General features: G+C 56.6%; 8 protein-coding genes across 8 annotated transcripts; 4 read left to right on the top strand and 4 right to left on the bottom strand.

Annotated features, from left to right (window-relative positions):
* Positions 1–1,594: 1,594 nt before the first annotated feature.
* Positions 1,595–2,629, top strand: E0L32_001763 (uncharacterized protein; the record flags this gene model as incomplete). The annotated part of the gene is made up of 2 exons (XM_031135878.1): positions 1,595–1,767; positions 1,846–2,629. The coding sequence occupies 2 exons, from the start codon at positions 1,595–1,597 to the stop codon at positions 2,627–2,629; spliced, it is 957 nt and encodes a 318-aa protein (XP_030989899.1).
* Positions 2,630–3,603: 974 nt separating this feature from the next.
* On the bottom strand, positions 3,604–5,689 carry E0L32_001762 (uncharacterized protein; the record flags this gene model as incomplete). The annotated part of the gene is made up of 4 exons (XM_031135876.1): positions 3,604–3,660; positions 3,739–4,688; positions 4,764–5,378; positions 5,521–5,689. The coding sequence occupies 4 exons, from the start codon at positions 5,687–5,689 to the stop codon at positions 3,604–3,606; spliced, it is 1,791 nt and encodes a 596-aa protein (XP_030989898.1).
* A 900-nt stretch (positions 5,690–6,589) lies between these two features.
* E0L32_001761 (uncharacterized protein) lies at positions 6,590–8,571 on the bottom strand (the record flags this gene model as incomplete). Its single annotated transcript, XM_031135875.1, has 2 exons — positions 6,590–6,815; positions 6,881–8,571. 2 exons carry the CDS (start codon positions 8,569–8,571, stop codon positions 6,590–6,592), a joined length of 1,917 nt encoding a protein of 638 aa, XP_030989897.1.
* Positions 8,572–10,334: 1,763 nt separating this feature from the next.
* Positions 10,335–14,085, top strand: E0L32_001760 (uncharacterized protein; the record flags this gene model as incomplete). The annotated part of the gene is made up of 4 exons (XM_031135874.1): positions 10,335–10,418; positions 10,482–10,581; positions 10,695–10,750; positions 10,882–14,085. 4 exons carry the CDS (start codon positions 10,335–10,337, stop codon positions 14,083–14,085), a joined length of 3,444 nt encoding a protein of 1,147 aa, XP_030989896.1.
* A 531-nt stretch (positions 14,086–14,616) lies between these two features.
* E0L32_001759 (uncharacterized protein) lies at positions 14,617–15,667 on the bottom strand (the record flags this gene model as incomplete). The annotated part of the gene is made up of 2 exons (XM_031135873.1): positions 14,617–15,310; positions 15,375–15,667. The coding sequence occupies 2 exons, from the start codon at positions 15,665–15,667 to the stop codon at positions 14,617–14,619; spliced, it is 987 nt and encodes a 328-aa protein (XP_030989895.1).
* Positions 15,668–16,093: 426 nt separating this feature from the next.
* Positions 16,094–16,720, top strand: E0L32_001758 (uncharacterized protein; the record flags this gene model as incomplete). Its single annotated transcript, XM_031135872.1, has 1 exon — positions 16,094–16,720. The coding sequence occupies one exon, from the start codon at positions 16,094–16,096 to the stop codon at positions 16,718–16,720; it is 627 nt and encodes a 208-aa protein (XP_030989894.1).
* Positions 16,721–17,833: 1,113 nt separating this feature from the next.
* E0L32_001757 (uncharacterized protein) lies at positions 17,834–21,006 on the top strand (the record flags this gene model as incomplete). Its single annotated transcript, XM_031135871.1, has 3 exons — positions 17,834–18,155; positions 18,204–19,118; positions 19,169–21,006. The coding sequence occupies 3 exons, from the start codon at positions 17,834–17,836 to the stop codon at positions 21,004–21,006; spliced, it is 3,075 nt and encodes a 1,024-aa protein (XP_030989893.1).
* A 424-nt stretch (positions 21,007–21,430) lies between these two features.
* On the bottom strand, positions 21,431–24,558 carry E0L32_001756 (uncharacterized protein; the record flags this gene model as incomplete). Its single annotated transcript, XM_031135870.1, has 4 exons — positions 21,431–22,236; positions 22,322–23,064; positions 23,240–23,526; positions 23,659–24,558. The coding sequence occupies 4 exons, from the start codon at positions 24,556–24,558 to the stop codon at positions 21,431–21,433; spliced, it is 2,736 nt and encodes a 911-aa protein (XP_030989892.1).
* Between the last annotated feature and the right edge of the window lie 1,084 nt (positions 24,559–25,642).

The raw sequence follows: 25,642 nt of genomic DNA, 5'->3' as shown, positions 1-25,642 counted from the left end.
GCGAGCCAAGCTTCGCTGGTCCAGATTACCGGAGGCACGGTGTTTGTAAACCATGCCAAGATTGATCCTTCAATTTTGCAAGTCCATCTAGCGTGTTCTAACATGGGTTTGCTAGCCAGCCACGAGGGCAAGATTGAAGACCTTGGCAGGCGCCTGTTGGAACTGCTCGGCATGGCATGGGTACATGACGAGCTCTACTTGGCACGAACAGAAACAAGCACGATGACAAGCCAGATGTTGCTCCCGGCTACAGTCCTATTCAGCTAGGTAGCAGTGTAGCACTCCGTAGATGTCCTGCCGGGGCGGGGAATGAAAGTGTCGCGATGTTCCGTACAACCGTGAAGACCATGTCTGGCTTCAAGCTTGGCAGGGTTAGGGTAGGTAGTCCCAAGCCACTAGGTAGTTCAGTTGACGCCCATCGCCATGGCCCAAAGCCCAAAGCGCGGGCTCCCACTCGAATGCTTGACGCCATGCGCACGCACGTCAGGGAAAGCGAATTTGATGTCGGGAGCAGGCCAAGCAGGCTTCGGGTCGCCCACGGTCCGCCGACCGAAACGAGCCTGAGACAGGACGAGGTCGCAGAACCCCGGCCGGGCCCCGTGGCAGCCCCTGTCTGTCAATCTAGCGCGCCACAGCACTTAGCCTACCCGGGACTAAGGCGCTGTACTCGGTTCGCAAACGACGGCGCTAGGGGTTCCTTGGGGGCCCTTGGAGGCTCTACTTCTGCTCCGCTTGCCCCTGTCAAGGCCCTGCTTGGGGTTTAAGCTATGCGGGTCCGGATCTGGGGGGTCGAGCTCCTTGCCCAGATACACTCACTTTCCCGGGAGCACGACGACGCCTGATTGGGCCGCAGGCCACTTCTCACGATGCTCCGGTTCAGTCTTCTCCCTGAGCGCCACAGAGGAAACGAAACAATCCTTATCATTCTCCTGTCAACCGTCAACCCTCTTGGGCGGGTCCCCTCCCCTTCCCTCCCTCCCCTGCCCACGCTGCCCTCCCATCCTGTCCAGGGCAGGCCGGCTCTTCAAGGGTAAGGCGCTCCGAGCGAGCGAGAGAGAGAGAGAGGAGCTCGAGCTTTCTGGATGGCTGCCCTGTCGCATTGCGGGACGTGATGGAGTTGCCGTCGCAGGACTGCTGAAGCCGGGCACGGAACGAGCTGTAGCCGCTCTCCATCCCATCTCAATCAAATCGCGATGATCTCTTGGCATGCCCTTTCTCTTAACTCGGCCCTGCTTCCCACCAAGAGCTGCATCTTCCGTCCTCTTGTTCTCCTCCTGCCCTTCTTTTCACCCCCATCCCATCCAACCCTCCGTTCCTTTCTGCAAACCCTTTTGAACCAAAAGCGCTGGTCTGCTTTCCTGGGATCAACGTTTTGTTGCTCGTCAGTCTCTATCGTTCACTACTATCATTTTCGATTTAATACGCTTTAATTTCTTCAACAACCCAGGAGGGACTCTTGTTGTTGTTTAGAACAGCCAGGCTGGTCTTGCTATCATTCTACAACATCGCCACATTCTTTTTGCCATCTTGGATCCAGGGGAACCAGACAAGGTCACACACACACACACACGCACAACGCAGATAATCAGTCGAGATGCCTTCCTTCATGAAGACCGCGGCCGCCGTCCTGGCCTTTGCTGCCGCCGCCACTGCCTTGCCAGCACACCCGAGGCTCACCCGGGGCCAGATGAAGTTCTACGAGTACTCGAAGCGACAGAACGCCGCCGCTGCTGCCCTCGGCCTGACGGATATTGACATCCTGCAATTGTACGTGGTCTTGTTCTTCACACACACACACAGCCGTAGCACAGATTCACATGGGGACTAACATGCACAACCTACCAGCGCCCTGACGCTCGAGTGGCTCGAGACGGCCTTCTACCAGCAGGGCTTCGCCAAGTTCCCGGCCTCGGACTTCCTGGCCCTCGGCCTGACCCAGGCGCAGGTCAACGACCTCATCAGCATCGGCGCCAGCGAGCAGGCCCACGTCGGGCTCCTGCAGGGCGCCATCGCGCAGGCGGGCGTCAAGCCCGTCCAGCCCTGCACCTACAACTTTGGCTTCACCGACGCAAAGGGCATGGTCGCCACGGCCGCCGTGCTCGAGAACGTCGGCGTGTCGGCCTACCTCGGCGGCGCGCCCCTCATCGCCGACGGCTCCATCCTCGGCACCGCCGGCTCCATCCTGACCCAGGAGGCCCGCCACCAGACCTTCATCCGCGTCGCCTCGCAGGTCGCCGCCGCCCCGGGCGCCTTCGACACCTCGCTGTCCCCCAAGCAGGTCTTCTCTCTCGCCGCGCCCTTCATCCAGTCCTGCCCCGAGGGCTCCAACCTCATCCTCACCGCCTTCCCGACCCTGACCATGGCCGCCGGCGCGCCCGCCGCCGCCGCCATCGGCTCCACCATCAACGTCGAGTCCCAGGCCGCCGCCGGCGCCCAGTTCTGCTCCTTCACCAACGGCAACATCGTCGGCGGCACCGCCTTCTCGCCCTTCACCCAGGGCACCGGCTGCACCGTGCCCCAGGGCCTCGCCGGCGTCGTCTACGTCAACCTCGTCACCCAGGCGCCCCTCACCGGCAAGATCACCGACGAGATCATCATGGCCGGCCCTATGGTCATGCAGATCTCGTAAAAAAAAAATGGTGCGAGTCCAAGAAGAGTTCACCACTGGGGAACAAGAAACGTGTAATGGCGGCAGGGCGGAGGGGGGGGAAGACGGTGGTGGTTGACACATACACAGACAAAAACCTGGGAAGGAGCTCCTACTCCGTGACGAAACACAAAGCGATGTTTGATACCACGGAGCCCGATCTTAAGACAAAAAATCCCCTCCTTTTTTTTTCTCTCTTCACTTCTCTCGGGCTTGATAGACATAGCCTGTATATACCCTTATACCTATAAATGCATCCCAGGGCATTGAGGAGCTTTTTTTACTTCCCTTGTTTTTTTCATCATCCTTTTTTTTATATATTGCTTCATTCTATACCATCCATCTATCGGTGCTACTACCCTGTTTTCTTCTCTCCTTCGGCGCAAGGAGAATGGGGACAATGGAGACGGCCGAAAAGAAATGAGAGAAAAGGCACTCTTGCCCTTGGGCATCTCCAGCAGAGAGATCAGGGAAGAGGAGCCGATTTTGTTATTTAGAAATTCTTCAATTCAACCAAAAAAATTACTAAAAAAAAGCCCTCTACATTCGAGTGTGCCTTTTTGGCGAAAATAGTGTGAACTTGACCTGGTATAAGAAGACCATCATCAAACCATTTATCACCAGTTAAATCATATGTGTCATGGTGTAGCTCTTTTATCATAAGCGACAAGAAAAAACTGTACGTCTTCGTGAACTTTGCGTGTGAATTCTGGACCCGTCTGAGCTTCCCTTCCGGGTCTATGCACCGGGGGTTCGTTCGTACATACAAGAACTTTCATGTGAGAAACAAAAAAGCCCAAATCAATAACCGACAGTGACATGTTCTATAGCATGATGATTTACCAGAAGAAAAAAAAAGGACGAAACTCTCCTCTGTCTGCTCTCTACTCACTCCTCCTCTCCAGATCGCACCCCCCCACCCTTACTCTCGTCCTATGAATGACAAAGCTGCGCCCTTACTCGTCCATAACTGATGCAAACTTGTCCAGCATGGCCTGCTGTATGGCCTCGTACTAAAATGACGGACGACAGAGTCAGCAACCTGTAAAAAGCTCGGGGTTGGGGCGTCAATGTATGTCATGGCAACGTACCTTCTTGCAAATCTTCTCCTGGCCCTCGGTCGGCACCTCAAACTTGAGGCTCCGCAGCTGGCCCTGCAGCTCCTGCGTCGCCTCGCGGACCTTGGCCCACGACTGGCCCTGCGAGATGGCCTTCTGCGCCTCGTCGTGGAAGCCCATCATGAGGCGCATCATCCACTCCGTCTTCCAGATGGGGCAGAACTGGTCGTAGTCGCTGTAGCCGTTCTGCTGCAAAAAGTCCTCCTTGATCAGCGTGGCCATGTCGAGCGTGATCTTGTCCGGGTCCGACAGCGCCGCCTTGCCCACCAGCTGCACGACCTGGTCGAGCTCCTCCGAGTTGGACAGCAGCTGCTTGATGCTGTTGCGCAGCCGCGGGAACTCGGGGTACTCCTTCTCGTACCACTTGTCCAGCACCATGGTGTACTTGGAGTACGACACGGACGTGTTGATGGACGGGAAATGCTTGCGCTGGGCGAGCTTCTTGTCCAGACCCCAGAAGACCTGCACGATACCCAGGGTGGACGTCGTGACCGGGTCGGAGAAATCACCACCGGGGGGGCTGACGGCTCCGACGATGCTGACACTGCCGTCTCGCTCCGGTGAGCCGAGGGCTTGAACCTTGCCGGCACGCTCGTAGAAGCTGGCCAGCTTGGTACTCAGATAGGCCGGGAAACCCTGGTCCGCAGGCATCTCTCCAAGACGACCCGAAAGCTCACGCAGGGCCTCGGCCCAACGGGAAGACGAGTCGGCCATCATGGCGACGTCGAGACCCTGATCACGGAAATATTCTGCCACCGTAATTCCAGTGTAGATAGAGGCCTCACGGGCGGCGACGGGCATGTTGGAGGTGTTGGCGATGAGCGTCGTGCGCTTCATGATGGGCTCCTTGCGACCCTCGACCTCGATAGACAGCTCGGGGAAATCCTTCAAGACTTCAGCCATCTCGTTACCGCGCTCACCGCCTATGAAAAGAAAAAAAGTTAGTATATAACTCATATGCGAGGTAATTTGAGGTAGTGCTGTAGCAGGCGACTTACATCCAACGTAGACGATGATATCACTGTTGGAGAACTTGGACACTGACTGACTGATGACAGTCTTGCCGCAGCCGAAAGCACCTGGGATGGCGACGGTACCACCCAGGACACTGGGGAAGAGGGCGTCGAGCACACGCTGGCCGACGAGGAACGGGCTGTTGGCCGAGTGCTTCTCCGTGGTTGGCCTGGGCACACGGACGGGCCAGGTCTGCATCATGCCGTACTGGGTCTTCTTGCCGTCGAACTCGACCTCGAGGATCTTCTCGTCGACTGTGTACTCGCCCTTGTCGGCAATCTTGGTGATGGTACCCCGGGCGCGGGGCGGGAAGAGGATCCTGTGGACCTTGATGAAGGAGTTCTCAAAGACGGTACCCCAGACGTCGCCTCCCGTGATGTGGTCGCCGACCTTCATGGTGGGAGTGAACTCCCACTTCTTTGTCCGGTCGAGGGCGGGTACGGAGATACCGCGGGGGATATAGATGCTCTTGGATATCTCGGAAATCTTCTCGAGTGGTCGCTGGATACCATCGTAGATGTTGTTGAGGAGGCCAGGGCCGAGCTCGACGGAGAGGGGCTTGCCGGTCCGTCGTACGGGATCGCCGACTTGCACACCCGCTGTTGCCCATTGCACAAACTGTTAGTATTCATCCTCAGACTGGGAGCTAGGTTGATGTATGCAGGTCGAGGTATTTCTGATCTGCAAAGCCGAACTTCTAGATGGGGGGGAGGGGGGAAGGCTATGAGATTGCCAACGCACCAGTCTCCTCGTAGACCTGGATCGATGCTCTGTCTGCACTGATCCTGATGACCTCTCCGACCAGGTTATCGTGACCGACCCTGACGAGCTCGTACATGGCAACACCCTCCATCTCCTCGGCAATCACGACAGGGCCGGAGATGGAGTAGATCTTGCCTACGTGGTCCATCTTGAACGTATCTGCGCGGTCGTAGGTCGATGGAAAAGGTGTAGAGGAGAATAGATGAGCAGCAGAGCGCAGAGAACAATTGGGAAGCGGGAGGTGACGATCCGCGGGGGGAAGCTACTCGTCTTGGAGTTGCGATGATGGGATGGATGGATGAGGTAGATACGGTAAGTGGTTGCAGATGCGGCTTCAAGGTCTGGGATAGCTGTGACCCGCTGCTGGCCGACTAAGGTACTGACTGGTTGTGCTCTGTATTGCGACGTAATGGGTCCGGGTCAGCAGCAGCGACAGGCGGGTGTTTGGGTTGGTGGGGAAAAACCACACCAGTCGAGCTCATGTGCTCCAGTGGGTGGTGGGTGGTGTTGCTTCGCTATCAAAATCCCTCTCAAGCTGCAGCCTGGATCCCACAGTGCGTAACAGTGCGCATAACAGCTCCATTGACACCGTTAGAGCTTCGAGGTATCGTCATGAGCCGTCCAAACTGGTCACTCGATATAGGCGATGGTTCATGTTGCGCAACGCACAGCTCCACCCATTGACGTTCAATAGATCATTATATCATTATTCTACAGGTGCACCCTGCTATACATTACTCGACGCCATAAAACACAACAAGACCAAGTCCAAATCCGAATCCAAACTCAGCATCGTCAACCAACGAGATCCATCGTTCAGGTACAAATCCAAAGCTAAATCTCGTTTCCATGACCAAACAGGTAAAATCTTCAAATAGCGCTGCGTTCTGTCATCTGGTCGTTTGTCGTGAGAACCGTGTCCTCATGCTTTCGCCGAATGTATATGCAAGAAATGTAGCCGCTCCCTCTGGGAACTCTATATGCAAGAGACGGAGTGCCCGACAACTCCACCGTGTCGCTGGCGAAATTCCCCCCTCAAAGGCAATATCTACAATAGGTCAACGGTTCTGACCTGCTGGTCTCTGTTCTCCTCGGGAACAGTGAGACCATCCCTGGTCGGCGACAAGCTCTTCTCCCACTCTTTCATGAAGTCAGAGGCGGTACGCTTGATGTTGCCGGGAGTCAGCCGGTTCAGGACAGCCCAGGACATGTCATCAAGCTTGCTGGGAGAGTCTGACGGTGTCGACGACTGCGCTCCAGTCCGCTGAGTTGCCCTGCGATTACACATCAATCAGCAAAGCTCCTAACCAAGGGCTGATAGCGAGGGAGATGCTCTTACGATGGTGTCTCGTTCTCGTCATTCTTCTCCGGAATTGCGTCAATGAGGTCGCCATTGACCGTGGTGCCGCTCCATCGCGGCGACTTGACAGGTGGACTATCCCAGTTTGTCCAATCGTTATCATCAAATGAATCGACCGTCAGAGGCGTCCACGAGAAACGCTTCGCCGCCTTCCCCTCGGCCTTGGACACCTTTCGCTGGTGCTCGGCCGCGGGGGCAGTGTTTTGTGTTGCCCTTTCCGGATTGTCTGTATACCGGGCCGGCGGTGTTGGCGTGTGTTCAAAGGCCCTGCTCACGTGTGGTCGGGTGGTAGGTCCGGAGGCCTTGATAGTATCTTGGTTTTCACCAGACAGGGAATGTCCTGCCCGAGGGTTTCCAGCAGCACCCCTTGAAGGCGCGCCGGTGCCCGTGATGGGCTCGTCACCCACCGTGGCTTGTCGCAGATCCTCAACAAAAGTCCAGAGTCCGGCTTTAAAGTCATCGGCAACCTGCTTCAGACCACCAACTTGCTGGGTCGAGCGCGGGGCCCACGATGCCCGCTTCGACAGCTGTGCTGGTGTGATAGGGCTCCGGCGGTGAATGCTCTGGAAGACAGCCTCCAGTTCCTGGGAGGGTGATTTGACCAGACCGACATCGTCCTCGTGAACCGAGAAGTCGTCCGTGGTCTTGGTCGGAGACAAGAGTGAGAGCGTTCTCGTATGAGCACCGCGAAAAACACGTCGTCTTGACTGAGTCGGCGTGCTCTGTGCACTCTGCTGCCCCAGGAGAAGTGCCTTGCGCCTGTCCATTTCAACACTTCGCCTCGTGAGCGGGTCTTCCTCTGGGTTAGGAGGCGTGCTCGTCTGGATTTGGAGGGATAGCGGTCTCAGTGGCTCCTTTCTGCGAATCTCGGACCTCTTCTTGAACGCCTCGTGATGTGCCCACTGCTTCTTGAGGCGGGATAATTCACGTTCCGCCCCGTCGAGCTCTTCGCGGAGCTCGAGCACACGTCTCTCCTGGGTAGCAATGGCCGTGATGAAATTGTTTGTGTCAGTCGGCGACGTGACTGCGGATGTGTCAATTGGTGTAGGCGGATACGACGACACAGCCGTCGACGAGCTTGGGGGAGGGCGGCTCGGGCAAGCTGTTGGCGGCGCGATGGGGAGAGTGAGTGAGAGGCGGTTGGTATTTCGAGACGCAGTAGACTCAGACCTGGCGGACCGGGTTTCAGACGCGTGCTCATCCAGCCCCCCGCCCGTGGGCAAGGGCGGAGGAGGCATTGCTTCTGACCTGGCAATCTCTGATGCGCCGGCCTCCTTGGAGAGCTTGTCGGAGCTCGGCCTAGGCGCCGGGTCGGGTTTGGAGCCGTCACCTTCCATCTTGCCTTGGTACAACGTGAAGAGGTGCTCTACGGCGGCTCGATCTAAAGAATTAAAACAAGGACTCTCGTCAGATGTTGGCGCTGCCGGAGTGTGATTCTGCGAGGTTTGCTGGAAAAGCTCTGCCCGTCGAGCGAATGCAGACGCACGGCGTCGCTTGCGGTAAGGAGCGGCAGCTGGAGCACCGTGGGTGCGCCTCTGGCGGGATCGCAAAGGAGCGGTCGTTCTTCTGGCGACGACGTGAGCCTTGGTAATGCGGTTTAGGCGCTTCGCATTGAAAAGAGTGTTGGAGCAGGCCGATAGTAAACAAATCTGGAATAGAAGAACTGTCATGAAGAAAGAAGCGATAGGGGACGTGTGGTTACAACCATCTCCGTCGTCCCTATTATTGGCAGGCAGGCAATTCGAATTGGCGAGCTCGAGCTAGGGTAGCTAACCGTAGGACAGGGGTGTTGCTTGGTTGTTGATAGGGCGAGATGAGGGGGGCAACGGTTGCCGAAGCTGCTCACCAAGGAGGGTACGGAGTACAGGCCGCCTGGAGATGGCCGGGCAGTGGGCCGCGCTGATGCGGGTAACGAGGGACAAGAACGGTGCGGTAAGCGGACCAGTTCGATGGAGAAGTTGATATGATGCTATGGGGAGTTTATGGAGCGGAGGACAGGGCAGTTGAAACCAGGCCCGGCGCTCGAGTACGACAATGATGGCTCTGTCTGTGAAAAGAGGCAGAGGAATCAAAATCGACTTGGAGGACGAGGCGTGGGAAGCAGGGTCTTGAAGGATAGTCAAGGTCGGTTTAAGTATGGTGTGATGACGGTCATTTCGCTCCCAATATTATTGTTCTGTTTCCCCGGTCATCCTTGCATCCGCGGGCCTGGCTGTGAGTGCTAGGGAAACACGCATAGACCGTCTGGGGTCATGGCCATGTGAATCGCTGCCAAAAAGTAAATAGGGGTCCACAAAACAGCAGGGCCGGTGGGTTTAGTAGGGGGGGCGAACGCGACGCCCAGAAGCTGTGCAGATGAAGGAGCAGGCAGGGGATCTCGTACCTCTGCTGTGGTCGGCGATTTGGACACAGTGGTGACGTGTGAGTGAGCAGGTCTCAGATATGTCATACACACAGATAGCAAGAAGAGGGTAGCAGAAAAGGACGGCAATTCAAGAAACAAATGCCAGCGGAAGGGGCCGGAGAGTGTGTGACATGACCCAGCAGAAAGGGAAAAGAAGCGCAGGGAAAAGAGTGCCTGGATACAACACCGGATGACCATGCAGATGAAGATTAAAAAGAGCAGGGGTTTGTTGAGCTCCGACAGGGGATCGTTGTTATTATTAGGGGCTGATCACCAGAGAGAGGTGTGGGAATGCCGAACGCGGCCTACTCCGTACCTTAATGCCATCAAAACATTACACCTCGATGCAGCCAATCAGAACCTGTAGACCGTGTACACCAGGCACGCAACCCCCAACCCATGCTTTCCCTGGTAATGATGCAGGCGAGTGTACGGAGTATATTTCCATCTTCTCTTCATGTTCTAGAAGACCGAGGAAAGGAACAAGATCTTTCTTGCATCCGTTTCAGGATTCGTGCCGAGGATTCATGTCCCGAGAGCCAATCATTAGTGAGCATTCTTGTGCCAATATCATCACGACTGTGTTCTAGAGAGGACTCGGGCAGTAGGGAAATCAATGGGAGGAACTCATAAAGGAAAAGAATCTTGGACAGCCCCCGATCTGTCGTTCCTAAAGTGAAGTCGCAGGCTTTCAAAGCTGTAACACAATGCACTGTAAAGAAGATGCGTGCCTTCCTCTAAAGTCACTTCTCTGGTTATACCTAGTAGTCAATACAGAGAGTTGGAAGGTACTAGCTGTGAAAGAAGGAAGGTGCCTCTGAGACCAACCGAGTGAATGTCGTCCCAAATTTGCAAAAGTCGTGCTGGTGAATTGCTTGACCACAAAGGTCTATTCACATTCACTTGACCAGCATGACACCAATCAAGGCAGTACGACGTCCAATCTCTCGCCTGCCTTGGTGATTTCAATGGTCCAACCGAGTTCTCATCCGAATAACCTCGATGTCTTCAGTCCTCCCAGCAGCCATGATGACACCCAAAGAGCATAACGAGGAGTCCCAGGAGAGCATCAATATTCTGGATGTGTACATGGACTGGTACGGTGTCGGGACAGTACGCTGAGGCAGCCCCTGCATTTTGGTCTAATACCGGCCGGCTAACGTTTTATTCGTCTAGCTGAGCAGTTCCCCAGCTCCGGGAGAAACGCAAGAATCGGATCTTGTCGCTCCTCCACCTTGTCTACCCACACAGGCAACACCCGGAAACGTGACAAAAGGTGAGCTTGAATCGCTCTATCTTTTTTTCTTTTTTTTTGTCTTTCCCTTTTTTCTTTCTTTTCCTGCATTACAAGTCCATTCGAGCATTTACTTAGTGTTTTGTCTTGAACAGTTCACCAGGCATATGTGGGAAGCCGTCTTCTCGAGTCCGAGTCCGGTCCACATAAGGTACGTCCAATGTCGTTCCCGATCACTCCGCTCTAAAATGGCCACACTCCCCGCTAGTGGAGGTCCGATACACATGGTTGGCACTGACCCATTTCCTCACTTTCTAGACACGGGACCACGCGACATTGCAGCTACATCGCGCGTCGCGAAGTGCGTCATCCACAGAGAAACACTATCGAAAGCGGGATCACGGTGATCGGTCTCTGGCAGATATCACGCCCAGGACAAACGCCGTAACAGAGGTTGCATCTCCCGTGGCCGATCCTGTCTTTTCGGCCCAACTCAACCCGGCGCCCTCGGTTCTCTCCGAGGCTAGCAACGAGCCATGCTCGGAGGTGTTTTGTAAAGATGGTCAACCTCAGGATATAGCCTCAGCGCACTCACAAATACCCGAGAAGGCCGTCAATATGGATCCTTCTCAGTCTCCGACCCAGTCAAATGATGGGCGCAGCTATGAGCAATATTACAGGAGCTCCCCAAGGCTGCAGGATGAACTGCCCTCTACAGCCCTTGGACTCGACGACCACTTCCCAAGTTCGCAGGAGCAAAAGACTCTGAATGAGGAAGACACTGGCGCTGTCATTTTCGGGACAAGCCATATAGCAGCGCACGCCACTCAATCTACCGTCCCCGATGACTCAGGTCTTGTGGACTTCGGCTTGGTGCTTCAAGGCGATGCCGAGTCTCAGCAACATGCACCGAACCATGGCTCGTTCCAATTTCCGGAAACACCAGCCCAACCCAAGAACCCGTTCGCCGCTCACGACCGAGCACAGTTGCTCGGCGGTTCGCAGCTATTCAGACAGACGCAGTTCTCGTCTGCCGTGCGGGGTGGGATCAGCCCAACATCGTCAAGACCGTCGCCAAACGATTTCCAGCCCAATTCAATATCCCCAAATCCAGTCATCTCATCACCGCTAAAGGCTCGTGGCTTGCCATCTTCGCCTATGTTGCAGCCAACTTCAAGCCCTGAGCGTGAAGCTGGAATCCTGTCAGAACCTCCAGGAGCAGATGAGTTACGTTTCGAAGAGCCGACCCCCAAGGGTCCGGTTGTTCAAAATCCGCTCCAGTACATTGCCTCAAAGAAGCATTTGACCTCTGGACCCATGGAACAATATGAGCCAATGAAGCTATCACAGCTCAGGAGAGAGACATCCAACGAGTACTCTAACCTGAGCTCTGATGGAGAGACAAGCGACGATGATGACTTCAGGCGTCGGCGAAGAGCGGAGGAAAAAAAGTCTGCCGCTAAGCGAAAACTCTCCTCGATCAGTTTCAAGGGTTCCTCAGAGTCTGATGAAGTCGAGGTGCCGTCCACCAACAAGAAGGGAAAACAGTCTCCAGCCTCGCTCCCTGGGGATCATGCTACTTCGAAAGGTGAAGGGACCAGCACCCCCGAGGGCCAAGACACCGTGGCGGACTCCCAGAAAGATCTGGTAGTTGCTCAGTCCCTGGAAGCAGCTGAGACTGCTTCGGGGGATGATCTGCCAACAGCCAAGTCTGTCGGAGATGGGGGGCATACTCGTGGCGAGGTTTTGACACGATCTCCAGGTTCCGCTGTAGCTGCATTAGACAGAGATGGCTCCGCGTTTCCGGCAACTTGGAGCAATCCCTTGGATCAAGGAGAGGCCATTCCTGAGACCAGTCCCGCGCCGCAGCAGCCTCGGCCCTTCAGCACCTTCCAAAACCAATCTTCAACATCCGAGTCTCTGGTCGGCTTTTCTTATCCAACGCTCCAGAGCGACGGACAACCTCAAGCATCTCGGCAAGGCGTGCCATCGTCCAAGGAGGATAATGCTGCAATTCAAGCGTCGGTGGATTCAAAGACTCGCGGCTCGCATCATGATACATCAACTGACATACAGACCGATCTACACCCGAGCTACGAAAACACTGCAGTCTCCTCCCTAGCTCTTCCAGAACCCAAAGCAGATGGGCTTCCTGCTGTGCCATCGTCAGTGCCTTCTTCTCCGCCTGCCTTGAGTACCCGAGCGAGGAAGCGTGCACGAGTCATATCCAGCGGGCAAACAGAGCCTGGGGCCCCTTCAAGCTCAGCTATGCAAGGTTCGACGTCGAGCTTGAGCACGCTGTCTGTAACGCCTACGCTATCGGAGAAGACTACACCTGCAACGGATGATTGCGGAGAAGCAGCCCATCTTGTGAGCGGCGATCATTCCTCTCCCGCGGTTTCCAGAGATCTCCGACGCAAGGCAACAAAAGCAGCGCCAAAAACGATTACTTACGGCGGACGGACCAGGGTGGCCACGAGATCCAGAAAGCCGCCAGTGTATACGGAACCGCCCTCCACTGATGAGCTGGGTCGTTCCCCGTCTTCCACGCCAACGTTTGATCGTAGCGTGAATGCACCCCTTGCTGGGATTGCGAGGCCAGGACGCGCACCATCACGCGCCCAGTCCACTTCTCGAGATCGAAGCCTAGGTGCCCAACAGCTCTTCCTTGGCATGGCATTTGCCATCTCTTTCCAGTCAGAGAAGCCAGGTGAGAATGCAGAGCAGTACCATGATCGTATGGCAACCGCGAAAGAATTAGAACATCAAATCATACAAGAAGGCGGCACCGTGCTTTCGAGCGGCTTTGATGAGCTATTTGATCATCCTCCAATCCGAAGCACATCGACGAGTCCTGCTTCCACCCCACCAGACGATGTCGATATCCCTCTGCGTTCCGCGGCAAGCTCTATCGGGTTCACCGCGCTGATAGCCGACGGGCATTCCAGGAAAGTGAAATACATGCAGGCTCTCGCATTGGGACTGCCTTGTATTGCCTCACGCTGGATCTCTACATGCTTGGAGAAGAAGAGAGTGGTTGACTGGACGCCGTATCTTCTTTGTGCAGGGCAGTCATCGTTCCTCGGCGATGCTATCCGCTCTAGGAACATTGTACCGTACGATGCTTCAAGCGCTAAGTTGTCGGATGTCTTGGAACACCGGCCTAGGTTCCTGGCTGGCAACCGCATTCTTCTCGTGATGAAGAAGACAGATGAAAGCAAGAAGATGGTTTATGTCTTTCTTGCCTGGGTGCTAGGGGCCTCGCTGTCTCGCGTGTACAACTTGAAAGACGCTCGAGTCCAGCTCAAAGCCATGGAGGCTGTTGATCGCCCATACGACTGGGTATATGTCGACGGGAAATCAGGACAGAGCGAGTCCTTGTTTACCACAGGCGCAACTAATGGCAAGAAGCGGAAGAGATCCAGCACGACCACGAGCGGAGCCAGCACCCCTCCCAAGAGGATCAAGACCTTGAGCGATGAGCTGGTCATCCAGAGCCTGATCCTGGGCAGGCTTATCGATGAAGAAGATGGGATCGAACAGTGATGAGATGACTGATCTCGAAGTACTACGCCCGGGCTTGTAAAAATATGTGCAAAACATAAAAATGAGATGGGTTGGGCATTTGCATGGCGTCTCGGTGCTATTCTGATGATGGCTGGCGGATACAAGAACAAAGGCTCGGAAATAGGGAAGTCTTCTATGTATGCATAGCAGACTGAAAAGCAATGAACGAGCCCCGTTTGGAAGGTACATGCCAGAATGTTTCTGCAACGTCTGCGTTGATCCAAGCATCCGCTGCATGCTTGGACTTCGGACAAGTCTGCCAGTCGGTCGTTGGCGTATTGTGAAAGCCCATGTGCCCACTGTGCCTTAAGAACAAAAAAGGCGGCAACGCTAGACCTGAGGAGAAATTGCGACATAAACAGAAATAAAGGGGCGTTGGTTCCGGGACTGCTCTTCTGTACCTCGTTTATTGGAGATACTAATACACAAGTTGCCTCTCTGGCCTGGACAACCAAAGACCTTTTGGATAGCTCGTAATTTTATTTTCTTCCCCCAAGATACTCGTCCATTTCACTCAGTCCTCGGTCTTTTACTCTCTGAATCATCGCCAGTCCCGTGGCCATTCGTGGCGCCTCCTTGACCATTCTCACCCTCGGCCTCGTCCCGGCCCCGAACCCTCCCCGCGCCTTCGCCAAGCTCTCCGCTGACTCCCTCGTCCCCGATCCAGTTGCCCTCCTCGTCGAAATACTCATGCATGTTCTCGGCCGTGATCCAGCCTCCACTCCCAGGGAAGGGCGGCGGCAAACCATCATCACCGCCGCCGCCGGCAGACCTGAAGACGCCGGGCAGTCCATCGATGGCCTCGGCGTCGTCGACACTGCTCTCGAAGACGATGCGGTCCATGTCGTCGTCCTCGTCTTCGCCGCCGTCCTGCGGCGGGTCCGGGTGCAGGTCGGCGCAGGCGGATACTGCCTCGAAGAGCTTGGCGGTTTCGGAGCTCGCCGGGGGCGGCGCCTCGCCGTTTGTGGGAGGGGCGTCTGATGTGGTGGAGGAGGAAGAAGAAGTAGAGGGGGGGACAATAGTGAGCTCGACGGTGTCGAAGTCGTCGTCGGTGGCGCCGCCATCAGCGAGGTCGAGCTGCATGTACACAGACTGGACCTTGCTCGTGGCAGAGTCGCTGAGGGACTTGATAGCGTGGATTGCGATGAGAGGATACGGTATAGAAAGGCCTGTCGAAGAGGCTCGGTTGAATACGGTGAATGTACTTTGCTCACGGTCAGTCCTGGGTCTTTTTGGCGATGCGCACAGCGGCAAGGGGCCAGACGTACTCTGATCCAACAAAGATGTCAACCTCTTGATCTACCAGCTCCTCCTCCTCTGAGCCCTCGATCTCCTCCGAAGCCGCATTCGCATCGGCGGGCGCAACAGCCGCCGGCATGAACGGCAGCCGGCTGATTTGCGACTTGGGGACGAAGGCCTTTGCGCCGGCGGCGTGGTAGTGCAGCACAGGCTTGCCGCCGAAGAAGGTCTCTGGGGTTTGCGACTGGTGCTCGGCGAGCGGGACGTAGTCGCTGGCGGCCGGACACGACCGGATGGTCGTGGTTATGGCTCGGGCTTCCATCTTTTCGTCCTGCGGTCGAGGGATTGTGGGCGCTGAGCGGATGAATTGAGGACGAGAGATGCGCAAGATGGAGGTTTTCGAGTCGCGAAGCTATGTCAGTAGGCATGAAGCTCGAAATTTTGGCGGGGTATCAGGCAGTGATTGATAGCACCGACATTGGAATCTGCTGCCTTATCGGATAAAGGTTTGGACTGGGGTAGGTCATTTATTAGTGCACACGGTACATGGCGCAGTCGTCATTCTGGCGACCCAACAGGCAAACAACTCAAACGGTAAGCCGAAACGGTCCTTTTCTACTCAATGTTTCTTCCTTTCCTTATTCTTCCTTGAAGGGACTGAGAGACAAACTCGTACGCACTGCTCAATATTTGCCTTCTTGCGCGGTATCAAGAACAATGCACGACAATCGTAAGTATCACCACCGCCATGGTCCCAACACTCTGCATCAAAGGCCAGTTCATTGACATGATCTGTAAAGGATCGCACCCGCTCCTGGAGCAGGTGCCGCTCACCGTCTCGCCCTTCGTCAATCTTCCATCTGCCACCACATTGCCATATACGTACAAACCCATGCCCTCGACGCTCCCGCCCTCGGCCACCGGCATGCAAGCCTCCGCAGCGCCGTCGGACGAGCACGACCCAGCAACAGCCAAGCCCAAGTACGTCGTGTCGGCATCCGGGCACGCCGCGCACCCGGACGACATCATCGCCTCGTGCCGCGCCCTCCAAGCGCACATATCCCGCCTCCAGACCGATGCGCGCACCGAGCTCGAGGCCCTGGAGGCGCGCATCCGCGAGAGAGAGCTGGCCGAGAAGCGCCGCGTTGCGCCGGGGTGGCTCGACAGCGATGCGCGGCTCCTGCAGCCCGAGCGCGAGGGCGGTGGCGGCGTTGGCGCCGCGGCGGATGGACTGGCCAGCATGAGCATCGCAGAAGTCGGGCCCGGCCCCGCTGACCACCCTGGGCCGAGCGAGATGGCTGCGCCGGATCCAGGGGAGGAACTGGACCGGGTGTTTGGCGTGGCTGGTGGATCAGGGTCCGGCGCAGCAAGGTAACATGCGTCCAAGCCTTCGCGTTGAGGCCCGGCGTGCCAACAAGCATGTTGGAGTTGGCAATGCGTGGCGTGGCGTGGCGAAAGCATCGCATCAGTGAAACGTGATATTGCTATGACACAGCATTGCGGCGCCATGTCTTTGAATAGACATGAGATCCGTTCTGTGTTTGCAACGCGGATCAGTGCATTACGGGGCCTGTGCAGGCATGTTTACCGCCGTCGGGGTCGCGACATCTTTTTCCTCGAGGGACACCGGAGCTCGTGCTTCTTTTGCGCCCATAATTAGCAGCTGCGAAGGGGGCGTAGAAGCGAGGAAGCTGCGCTTCTGGTGGCTGCGTCCTTCTGTCGTGGCTCTGTGTGTCGTCGAGGTGCAGGTGCGCCTGTGTCGAGTGTCAAGCATGAAGGAAACGTGCAACAACGCCTTTTTGCCTAAGCTGCTGCTCCCGCTCTCACACACAAACACACACACACACACACACACCCCTTACTCATCGCTATTCTTTGCTTCAAGACCACAGGCATTCTTCTTGATCAGCTAGTTGTTCTCAAATAGAGGCATCGATCCATTCAATCTTAGAGTATCCGCTTTCTTCCCAGCCTCTTCCGCCATAGAACCATCTCGCCTGCACCCACCAATGCATCCGTCGTACAATCATGTTAAGGGAGCATCGTCTTCATCGTATAGCAGCACCGCGATGACATCTCCGCCCACTACGCCCAACATTTCGGTGTATCAGGCGCATCACTCCGGAGACCGTACGAGGCCCCATGCAAGACCTCTGTCTTCGCCCAGAAGCCAGCTACCCCCGTATAAGACACTGATGGGACTGCCTGTGTCGGCAACACACGGTCGGAATGGCTGGTCCAGCGCCACGACGTGGACCGCTTCTAGTTGCGAATTCCCTAAGTCGGATCGGATAGATGATCGAGCCGTGTTTGTTCATGCGTACAATCGCCTGGCAGCCCAAGTGCGTGAAGCGATATCAGTACACCGAGTTGTTGAGTATAATCACTGATGAGATCCTCCCACGCAGTACGGAGTTCGTCAACTTTTACCTGAAGGGTGCCAGCCAGTACCTGTGAGTTAAAGCTTGTGTCCGTACTGCTTGCGCCGATGCTGAAAAATAAGCAGCCCGGTGAGCAGGTGTTGGTGCCCAAGAAGAGCTGGTTCTCTCGAACCTTTTGTCGACCACCTTCATCGAGCCGATCTGTCAGCTCCAAATCAGAACGCAGCATCCGTCGCAAGCAAAGCGTGAGTGATCTAGCTACCCAGGCTCAGGTACAAACCAAGAGAGACAGTTTCAAGGGCGAGAGCCTACAGACTCTTGTCCGCACATGCGGCAAAAGTGTTTTGTATCTGCCCCCTGAATATGCCACTGGGTCGCTCATGCTGCCGACTTGCATCCGGGCTACGGCTCAGTATCTGGTACAACATGGTTTGTCAAATCCCCGCCTATAGAGCCTTCTGCAGCTGACAATAGTAGCTCCGTCTACTCGAGGCGTCTTCCGTATACCTGGTTCAGTTCGAGTTGTCAACTCTCTCTACGATCATTACAGCACGGGATCAGGAGACGACGACGTCAACGGCACAGTTCGATCTCCAAATCTTCCCACTCATATCAATGCTAGGGTCCACGATGTGGCGTCAGCGTTCAAGAGGTTCCTTGCCGGCCTGCCAGGCGGAATACTCGGGTCTCTGCCTCTATTTGATGCACTTGTCGCCATTCACAGCCAACTACATGGCGACGCCAGCTTCAACAAAATAAAACGCAGCAAGTTGCGAGGCCGTTTCATTGCGCTTGCCATTGGGACAGTCCAATCACGGTATCGGAGGGAGCTGATCTGTTCTGTGTTCGGTCTCCTATGCTTGATCGGCCGGGAGGCTGAGTCTGCCTGTCTTAGGGAGGACGGTCTTGAAGATACTGTGCCTGCCCAGGACCTCATGGGCTTTAATGCACTGGGAATTATTTTTGGACCCCTCTTGGTCGGAGATCTACTAGACACCTACACGGTCAAGCTGGCCGACCCGAGCATGGGCCTAGTACTGATGCCCTCGACACCCCCTACGTCAAGAGTATCATATAGTCGGAGGGGGACTGAATCAGACATTCGATCGACATCTTTGACGGTCGACAAAATACATGTCGCCAACGATATCGCCGAGATGCTGATCACACATTGGAGGGATGTGGTGAGAAACATGAAGACTCTTGGCGCCCTGAGAAGCAGTGTCTCCTCTGAGGACCCTCCTCTCTCTCCTGGTGCTTTGCCGTCATCGGAGTCCGCGATCTTTCCTCACCCGACTCAATCCAGGTCGGCTATTCAAAATGCTCCAAGAGGCCAGCAATTCGAGGATAATTCTTCACCGCCATCATCCTGTGGACCAAGGGTAGACTTCAGTAAGTTGGATTATCACAACCGCCGTGCTCGTTGCTCACCAGCAACCTAGGGACAAATCGTTCGGGGGACATCAACCACTCGGGTCTCAGTCCAAGAAGGCAAAGGCCAAATGAAGTCGAGAAGACACCAAAACAGGCGCCAGACGACGGGAGTTTACATCAGCTCTCTGCTATGCATAATCAGAGCTTCGATTTTGAGCGTGCGGCAGTTCCAGAGGGCTCGTCTTTGAAGTCCACAGAAGAACCATATTTCGAAGCAAGCTTGATAAAAGACGACAATCACTGTCAAGCAAGGCAGTCGAGGCCTTCACCCGACACGCCTCCTTTCATCGGGTATCCGGTGTCGTCAGGTCTCCGCTCTACAAACTCTTTCCCGTTCCATGAAGATTCTCTTGACGATGCAGTGTTATTTGACAGCTCAACTCCATGTACAAAGTTGGCACGCAGACGAGGAGATACACTGCCACATCAACAGAGTGCACCGTCTTGGTCGGCATTATCTCGACAGCATTCGCCTGGCGATCGAGGAGTTCAAGTCGAGTCGGATAGCCTCGCGAGATTGAATGGAAACGCGTGGGACAATGATGCGCTGGAGGCCAGTGAGAGCCAGCATCGTATCCCTAGCATACTTCATGGAGAGTCAGTTTTGACGTCGGAAGATATTCCATCTTCCTTCAACAGACCAGGTGGCGCCTTGGAACCTGGAGGCCCTCGCCGATTTCCTCTGTTTCCAGGCCCAGATCACGCCGACTTTCCGGGCCAGCGCATTCTTCCGAACGTCTCATCCCAAATGAATGACTACGCCACGCCGGTGCCTCGTACGCGCATTCATGACCGGGGTTCTGCGGGTCCGGGAACTGTCAAAGCACTGGTGGCCAAATTTGATCATGCTGCTCAGGAGTCGGATCCGGCTGCATCACCAAGTCAGTTGAGAAGAGGACGAGGGTTGACCAGATCGACTAGTGTGCTTTCCCGGTATACTGTGAATCCTCCAACGCCGAGGTCGATACACTCTACCAGGTCAGAAGGGAACCTGGATGGCCATGCGGGAGCAACTCTGACAGTAGGTGCACCGGTCCCGCAACTGTCGCCTTCGTCTCTGCTCAAAGCTCCGCGGCCATCAATGTCGCCACAGGCGGTCGTGGGGACAACCCCCTCGGAGACTTGGCGAGCAAGGCGGAACCTGGGCAATTATGACACGGTGGATGGAGCAGCATCTCCTAGGATTCTTCGAGAAGAGTTGGATCATGCCAACCCCGGCTGCGCACACGAAGGCCCTCGGGTCGAGGCTGGTTGGCCTCCAATGCCCATAAATGGCACAACACACCATGAGCCAGCCCCGGAAACGAAGTTTGGGCCGAGAGCGACATGCGCAAAACAAGCTTCCTCCACTGTTGTCCCAGTGTTTCACACACCACAGAGGACCCAGAGGCCTCTGTTGTCGGGGCGGGGACCCTGGTCATCGTGCGTTGAGCCCGCCGACGGGTCGGAGGGCGTGATGACTGACCCCGGCGGCTTCCGGGTCGAAGCTCGCGTCCGGAGGCTTCAGTCTAAACTCGCCGAGAAGGCGGATGAGTGTAGTTGGCTGCAGCGACGCCTGCTTGCTCTGGAGCATTCTCACCCCTTGAATGAGCAGCAGCAGCAGCAGGTCCAGCAGGAGTGCAAGGTGTGGCGGGAGCGGGCCGAAGCTGCCGAGCTGCGGTTGGCTTTGCTTGGAGAACAGCAATTGCCCAGTCGGACTGTCGACATGGGCACGGTTGAATCACCGAGAGGGCTGGCGGCGGTGAAGTTGGCCGCCGTCTTGCAGAGCGGTGCAGTTGCGGTTGGTCATAGCCCTGTGATGATGGGAAGTCCGGCAAGCAGCAACGGGACGGTGCTTCGGATTTGAGGCCCTGGATTACGCAAGGAATCTTTAGACATGAGGCTGAATCCCCGCACCAAAGGGTGGTGTTGAGCGGACGACAGGAGGTTTTTGGAATGGAGAATATTGTCTTCCCTGTAGACTGTATGATAGATATTAAGAGTGCAGCAGTCGCTGTGCCTCGCCACGGAGATCAATAGAGCAAGCAGAGCATTTCAAGCAGAAGATTCAGGACCGAAAGTCTTTCCAAACAAAAGACACAAAAAGATATCTTGATTTTTGAGTGCTATAGTGTTACAGAGTCTATCACCAATGATTCATTACTTATACAGTAGAATAGTACACGGGTGATTCTTGTCGCTTGCTTTCCACACACCACTCGCCATTGCCATGGCGACCAATGCCTCCCTCACGCAATCGCAGCCAGCAGTCCACCATCCCGGCGGGTCCTTTACCGCACATACTTGCCCGAAGGCGAGGCGATGCGCTTGGTGTACTTCCACAGGTGCTTGTACTTGGGGCCCTGCCTCTTGGCCTCCCAGCCGCGCTGCTTCTTGGGCTCGCGCAGGGGCTCGACCTTTTGGCGCTTGAACTCGACGTCGGCGCCGGGGATGCCGGCGCGCTCCATGACGCCGGCGGTGCCCTTGTCCCAGACGGTGCGGAACATGCTGAAGCCGACGGGGTCGAGGCCGAACTTGTCGCGGAAGCTCTTGAGGCTGAAGCCGTCGCGGCCGGCGTAGAGCTCGCGGAGCTTGCCGACGTCGATTGGGGGGGAGCCGGCGGGCTGCTCCAGGACGAAGACGGAGAGGCGGTGGTAGGGGGCGCCCTTTTGCGAGAAGGCGGGCAGCCAGGGGACGGCGAGCTGGGCGGCCGGGTCGGCCTTGGCGAGGGGCAGGGAGGTGACGGCGGGCGAGAGGGGCACGTTGGCGGCGAGGTAGTGGCAGCGGCGGCCGAAGTCGTCGGTCTCGGGGCGGGGCACGTCCGAGTCGACGACGACGACCGAGACGAGGCGCTCGCCGGGGCGGAAGGTCTGGACGCGCAGGCGCGGGATGGCCTCGGAGACGGCCGAGTCGACGAGCTCGCCGGGGCCGACCTTGAAGCGGCGGAAGAAGAGCTGGACGTCCATGGTCGGCTCGAACTTGGGGAGCAGGTCGGGCACGATGTGGAACTGCGCGATGCGCTGCTGGATCAGGCGGCGCGGGTAGCCCTGCCAGCGCTTCTCGGCGAGGTACCGGTAGATGGGCTTGTTCATGTCGCCTATACATTTGCCCACATATTAGTACAAACGTGTTTTTACGTGCATGGAGGGTGTTGGTGTTGTGCGCGGCAGGCATTGACATACCCATGCCGTCCTCGAACCTCCGCTTGACGAGGGGGTCGTTGATGTCGGCCAGGATCTTGAGCTGGTCGACGTATCTGCGCAGGCTGGCCAGCCGCTTCTGCCGGTAGGCCTCGCCGCCGCGGAACTGGGCCGGGTCGGCGGCCTCGAGCTTGCGGATCCTGTCCGTCTCGGCGACGATCTGGCGGACCTTGGCGTCGCGGTCCTCGCGCAGCAGCTTGCGGGCCTCCTGGAAGCACTGGTAGGGCATCTGCTCGAAGGGGATGTTCTGCGAGGTGCGCACGGCGGCGCGGCGGCGGCGGGAGCCGACGGGGGGGGTGCCTCGCCGCAGCAGCTCCTTCTCGGCCCAGGGCAGGGTCGTCACGTTGGGGTCGAGCTTGCGGCGCTTGAAGTCGGTGTCCTGGGGCTTCTTGCTCTGCGGTCCCTTGTTCTTGTCGGCGGCTGCCGGAGCATTGGCCTGCTGCTGCTGCTGCTGCTGCTGCTGCTTCTCGCCATCGTCCTGCTGCCGGTTAGGCGTGCCGGAGAGGTACCGCCTTGCGGCTATCGAGGAGGCCGGGCCAGCGAGATGGCGGTGCTGCTGTTGCTGGTGGCGGAGGCATCGCACGAGGGCGATTGGCCTTCCTACCTGCGGGCACCGCGACATGGCTGGGTGCTGTAGTTGGAGTGCCCGGCTGTTGTATGGTGGTGACGATGGGGAGAGGTTCCAAAGTCGTCTGAGAACAGGCCAATTCGAAATTTTGGGACCACTGGCATTCGACGTTGCTAGCTTAGCTACTTTTTTCCCCCTTACCCTTTCGGCACGCGATGGCCTCCGTTTTTTGCTAGCGCTAGTGCCGTTTGGGGGTCCGTGCACCCCGGGAAATTCTGGAGATGGACTTCTTCTAGTCCTCCCCGTAGCAATTTTGCAAAACATCAGCTCACGACTGGACAGAAAGAGCAGCACCGTCCGGTTCGACCACAGCAAAACGCCGCACACGCAGCCCGAATTGTGCCTTTTTCTTCTGACCTGTGCGGAGGATAGTACCGGCTGGAAGCAAATCGGACCGGCCCTGCCGACTTGAGCGGTCAATTGCTGAGCCATGGCCGCCGCAAAGGGTTCCCGGGGTCTCGCAGAGGCCATCAAGGCCCTGAGCATATCCTCGGCCTCTACGACGAGGCAGACCCTTCCGGTATGCGCTCGACGAATCATTTTCTGCTCCATTGAAAACCTGCATACTGACTTGTGCGTATTCCAGAACCGCATCCGACCCGTTTGCCAAGTCCGCAACATGGCCACCGAGGCGCCTCTCCCTACCGATCCCGCGGCGACCTCCTCCTCTACCTCACCCTCGTCCACGAACCTCTGGACGCCGCCGAGCACCGTCCCCCTGACCATCTACAACTTCCCGACCCTCGAGCCCCGCCGGCTGGAGCACTGGTCGAGCAAGCACCTGCACCTGCCCCTGCGCCGCGACATCCTGCACCTGGCCGTCGTCTTCGAGGGCGACGCGACCCGCCAGGGCACCGCCTCCTCCAAGACGCGGTACGAGGTCCACGGCTCCCACCGCAAGCTCTACCGGCAAAAGGGCACGGGCCACGCCCGCGTGGGCAACAAGCAGAGCCCCCTGCGCCGCGGCGGCGGCAAGACCTTCGGCCCGCACCCGCGCGACTTCTCGACGGGGCTCAACCGGAAAGTGTACGACCTCGCCTGGCGCACGGCGCTGAGCTACCGCTACCGCCGCGGCGAGCTCGTCGTCTGCGAGGACGGGCTCGAGCTGCCCCTGCCCGAGGACTTCCTGGCGCTGGCGGGCGCGGGCCGGCTCGGCCGCGAGCTCGAGGACGGGTTCGTGCGGCGGTACGTGCGGTCGCTGCTCGGCGGGCTCGAGTGGGGCCGCGGCGCGGGCCGGACGACGTTTGTCACGGCCGACCGGCGGCCGAACCTGTTTACGAGCCTCGAGGTCGCGGGCGAGGAGGGGAGGGCGCTCGAGGTCGGCGACGTCGACGTCAAGGACCTGCTCGAGACGGGCCGGCTGGTCGTCGAGCGCGGCGCGCTGCGGGAGATGGTCGAGCGGCACCAGAGCGACCTCGTCAGCCGGATCTTTGTCAGCGGCGAGCGCCAGAGGGGCCCGGACGTCGGGCGGGTTGTCGTTGAGTGAAAGTGAGAGGGGGAACCGGGAGGCAAGAGGCGAAAGGGGGACGGACGCGTGACAAAGGGGGGGGGGGGCGGAAGTAACCCTATTGTACACTATCTGTACGTGCATGTATAAATACATATGGCTCTGAACTGGGGGCTATGCTAGAAGAAATACTCATAAAATTGGTTTTGACGATTACATGTTTTGGAACACTGATTGAGATTTGAAGGTGTTGATAGACGCTCAATGTCACCTTTGTTTGAAGATGTTACCGCTCTCTTGCCGCAGAAACTTGGCCAATAGCATGATCAACGAAATTCATAAATGGAAAGAAACATTGTACATAAGTCTAATAACACCTTGGAGCCGCAAGCCTTCAATTGTTGTCAATCCCCCCCCCTTCGTTGATCCACAACGACCCCTTGTCGTTCGTTTGTGCCCTGGCGTTTTGCGAGCTAATCCGGAAAGCCACGCCGCCGCCGCCGCCGCGCCGGGCCTGATGATGTCGTTCGGGTTGGGGACTCGAGAGTGCAATCCCCCCCCCAAGTTCAGGGCGCCACGGAAACATCATGAACAATAGGTTTATTGTCTTTTTCAAATGCTGGCACTTGTTTTTTTTTGTCTTTCCTCGAGAAAACGTTAAAAAAAAAAAAAAACACCAAACCTTCCTTGGCTGTCAACCGCATTTCAGGAGTCAAGAGCCGTGAAACGCGCCAACAACGTCCAAGAGCTTTGTCTTGGCCTCCAACAATCTTTCATTTACAATTCAGTGAGCAAAATATCAGAAGCGCCCAAACCGAACGAAGAAGTACTGTCAAAAGGGCTCGCTGGCCGAGGAGGTAGATATCAATCATTTCTTCAACTAACTACTTTTTGCGCGGACCCATTACGAGCGGACCTTGCATTCTCCCTTTTTTGTCGGCTCTCTCACTTATATACACAAAACCGCTGTCCAGCTTTTGAGAGAGACTTGCAACTCCTTGCGCATAATTAATCCCCTTCCGAGTTTCTTCTCTTCAACATAACAAAGCTTTGCGAGCCGTAATCACAAGACAACATTGTATGTCTATATCACATCCCAGAGCCCATGGGCATCGCGCTGTCAAAAAGTCCGCCCGCAGTGTTCTGCCCTTTCTTTCTTCGAGGCGTTTTGAGGCTGTCACCGCAATCATCAAGCCCCGTCTCTCTGACATCACCCCTTACGTCAACC

This window comes from Thyridium curvatum (assembly GCF_004353045.1).
Source record: "Thyridium curvatum strain D216 chromosome Unknown NODE_7_length_750237_cov_83.650653, whole genome shotgun sequence".
Taxonomy (NCBI): Eukaryota; Fungi; Ascomycota; class Sordariomycetes; order Thyridiales; family Thyridiaceae; genus Thyridium; species Thyridium curvatum.
The sequence above is the reverse complement of the archived record's forward strand: the minus strand, read 5'-3'. Positions and strand labels throughout refer to the sequence as shown.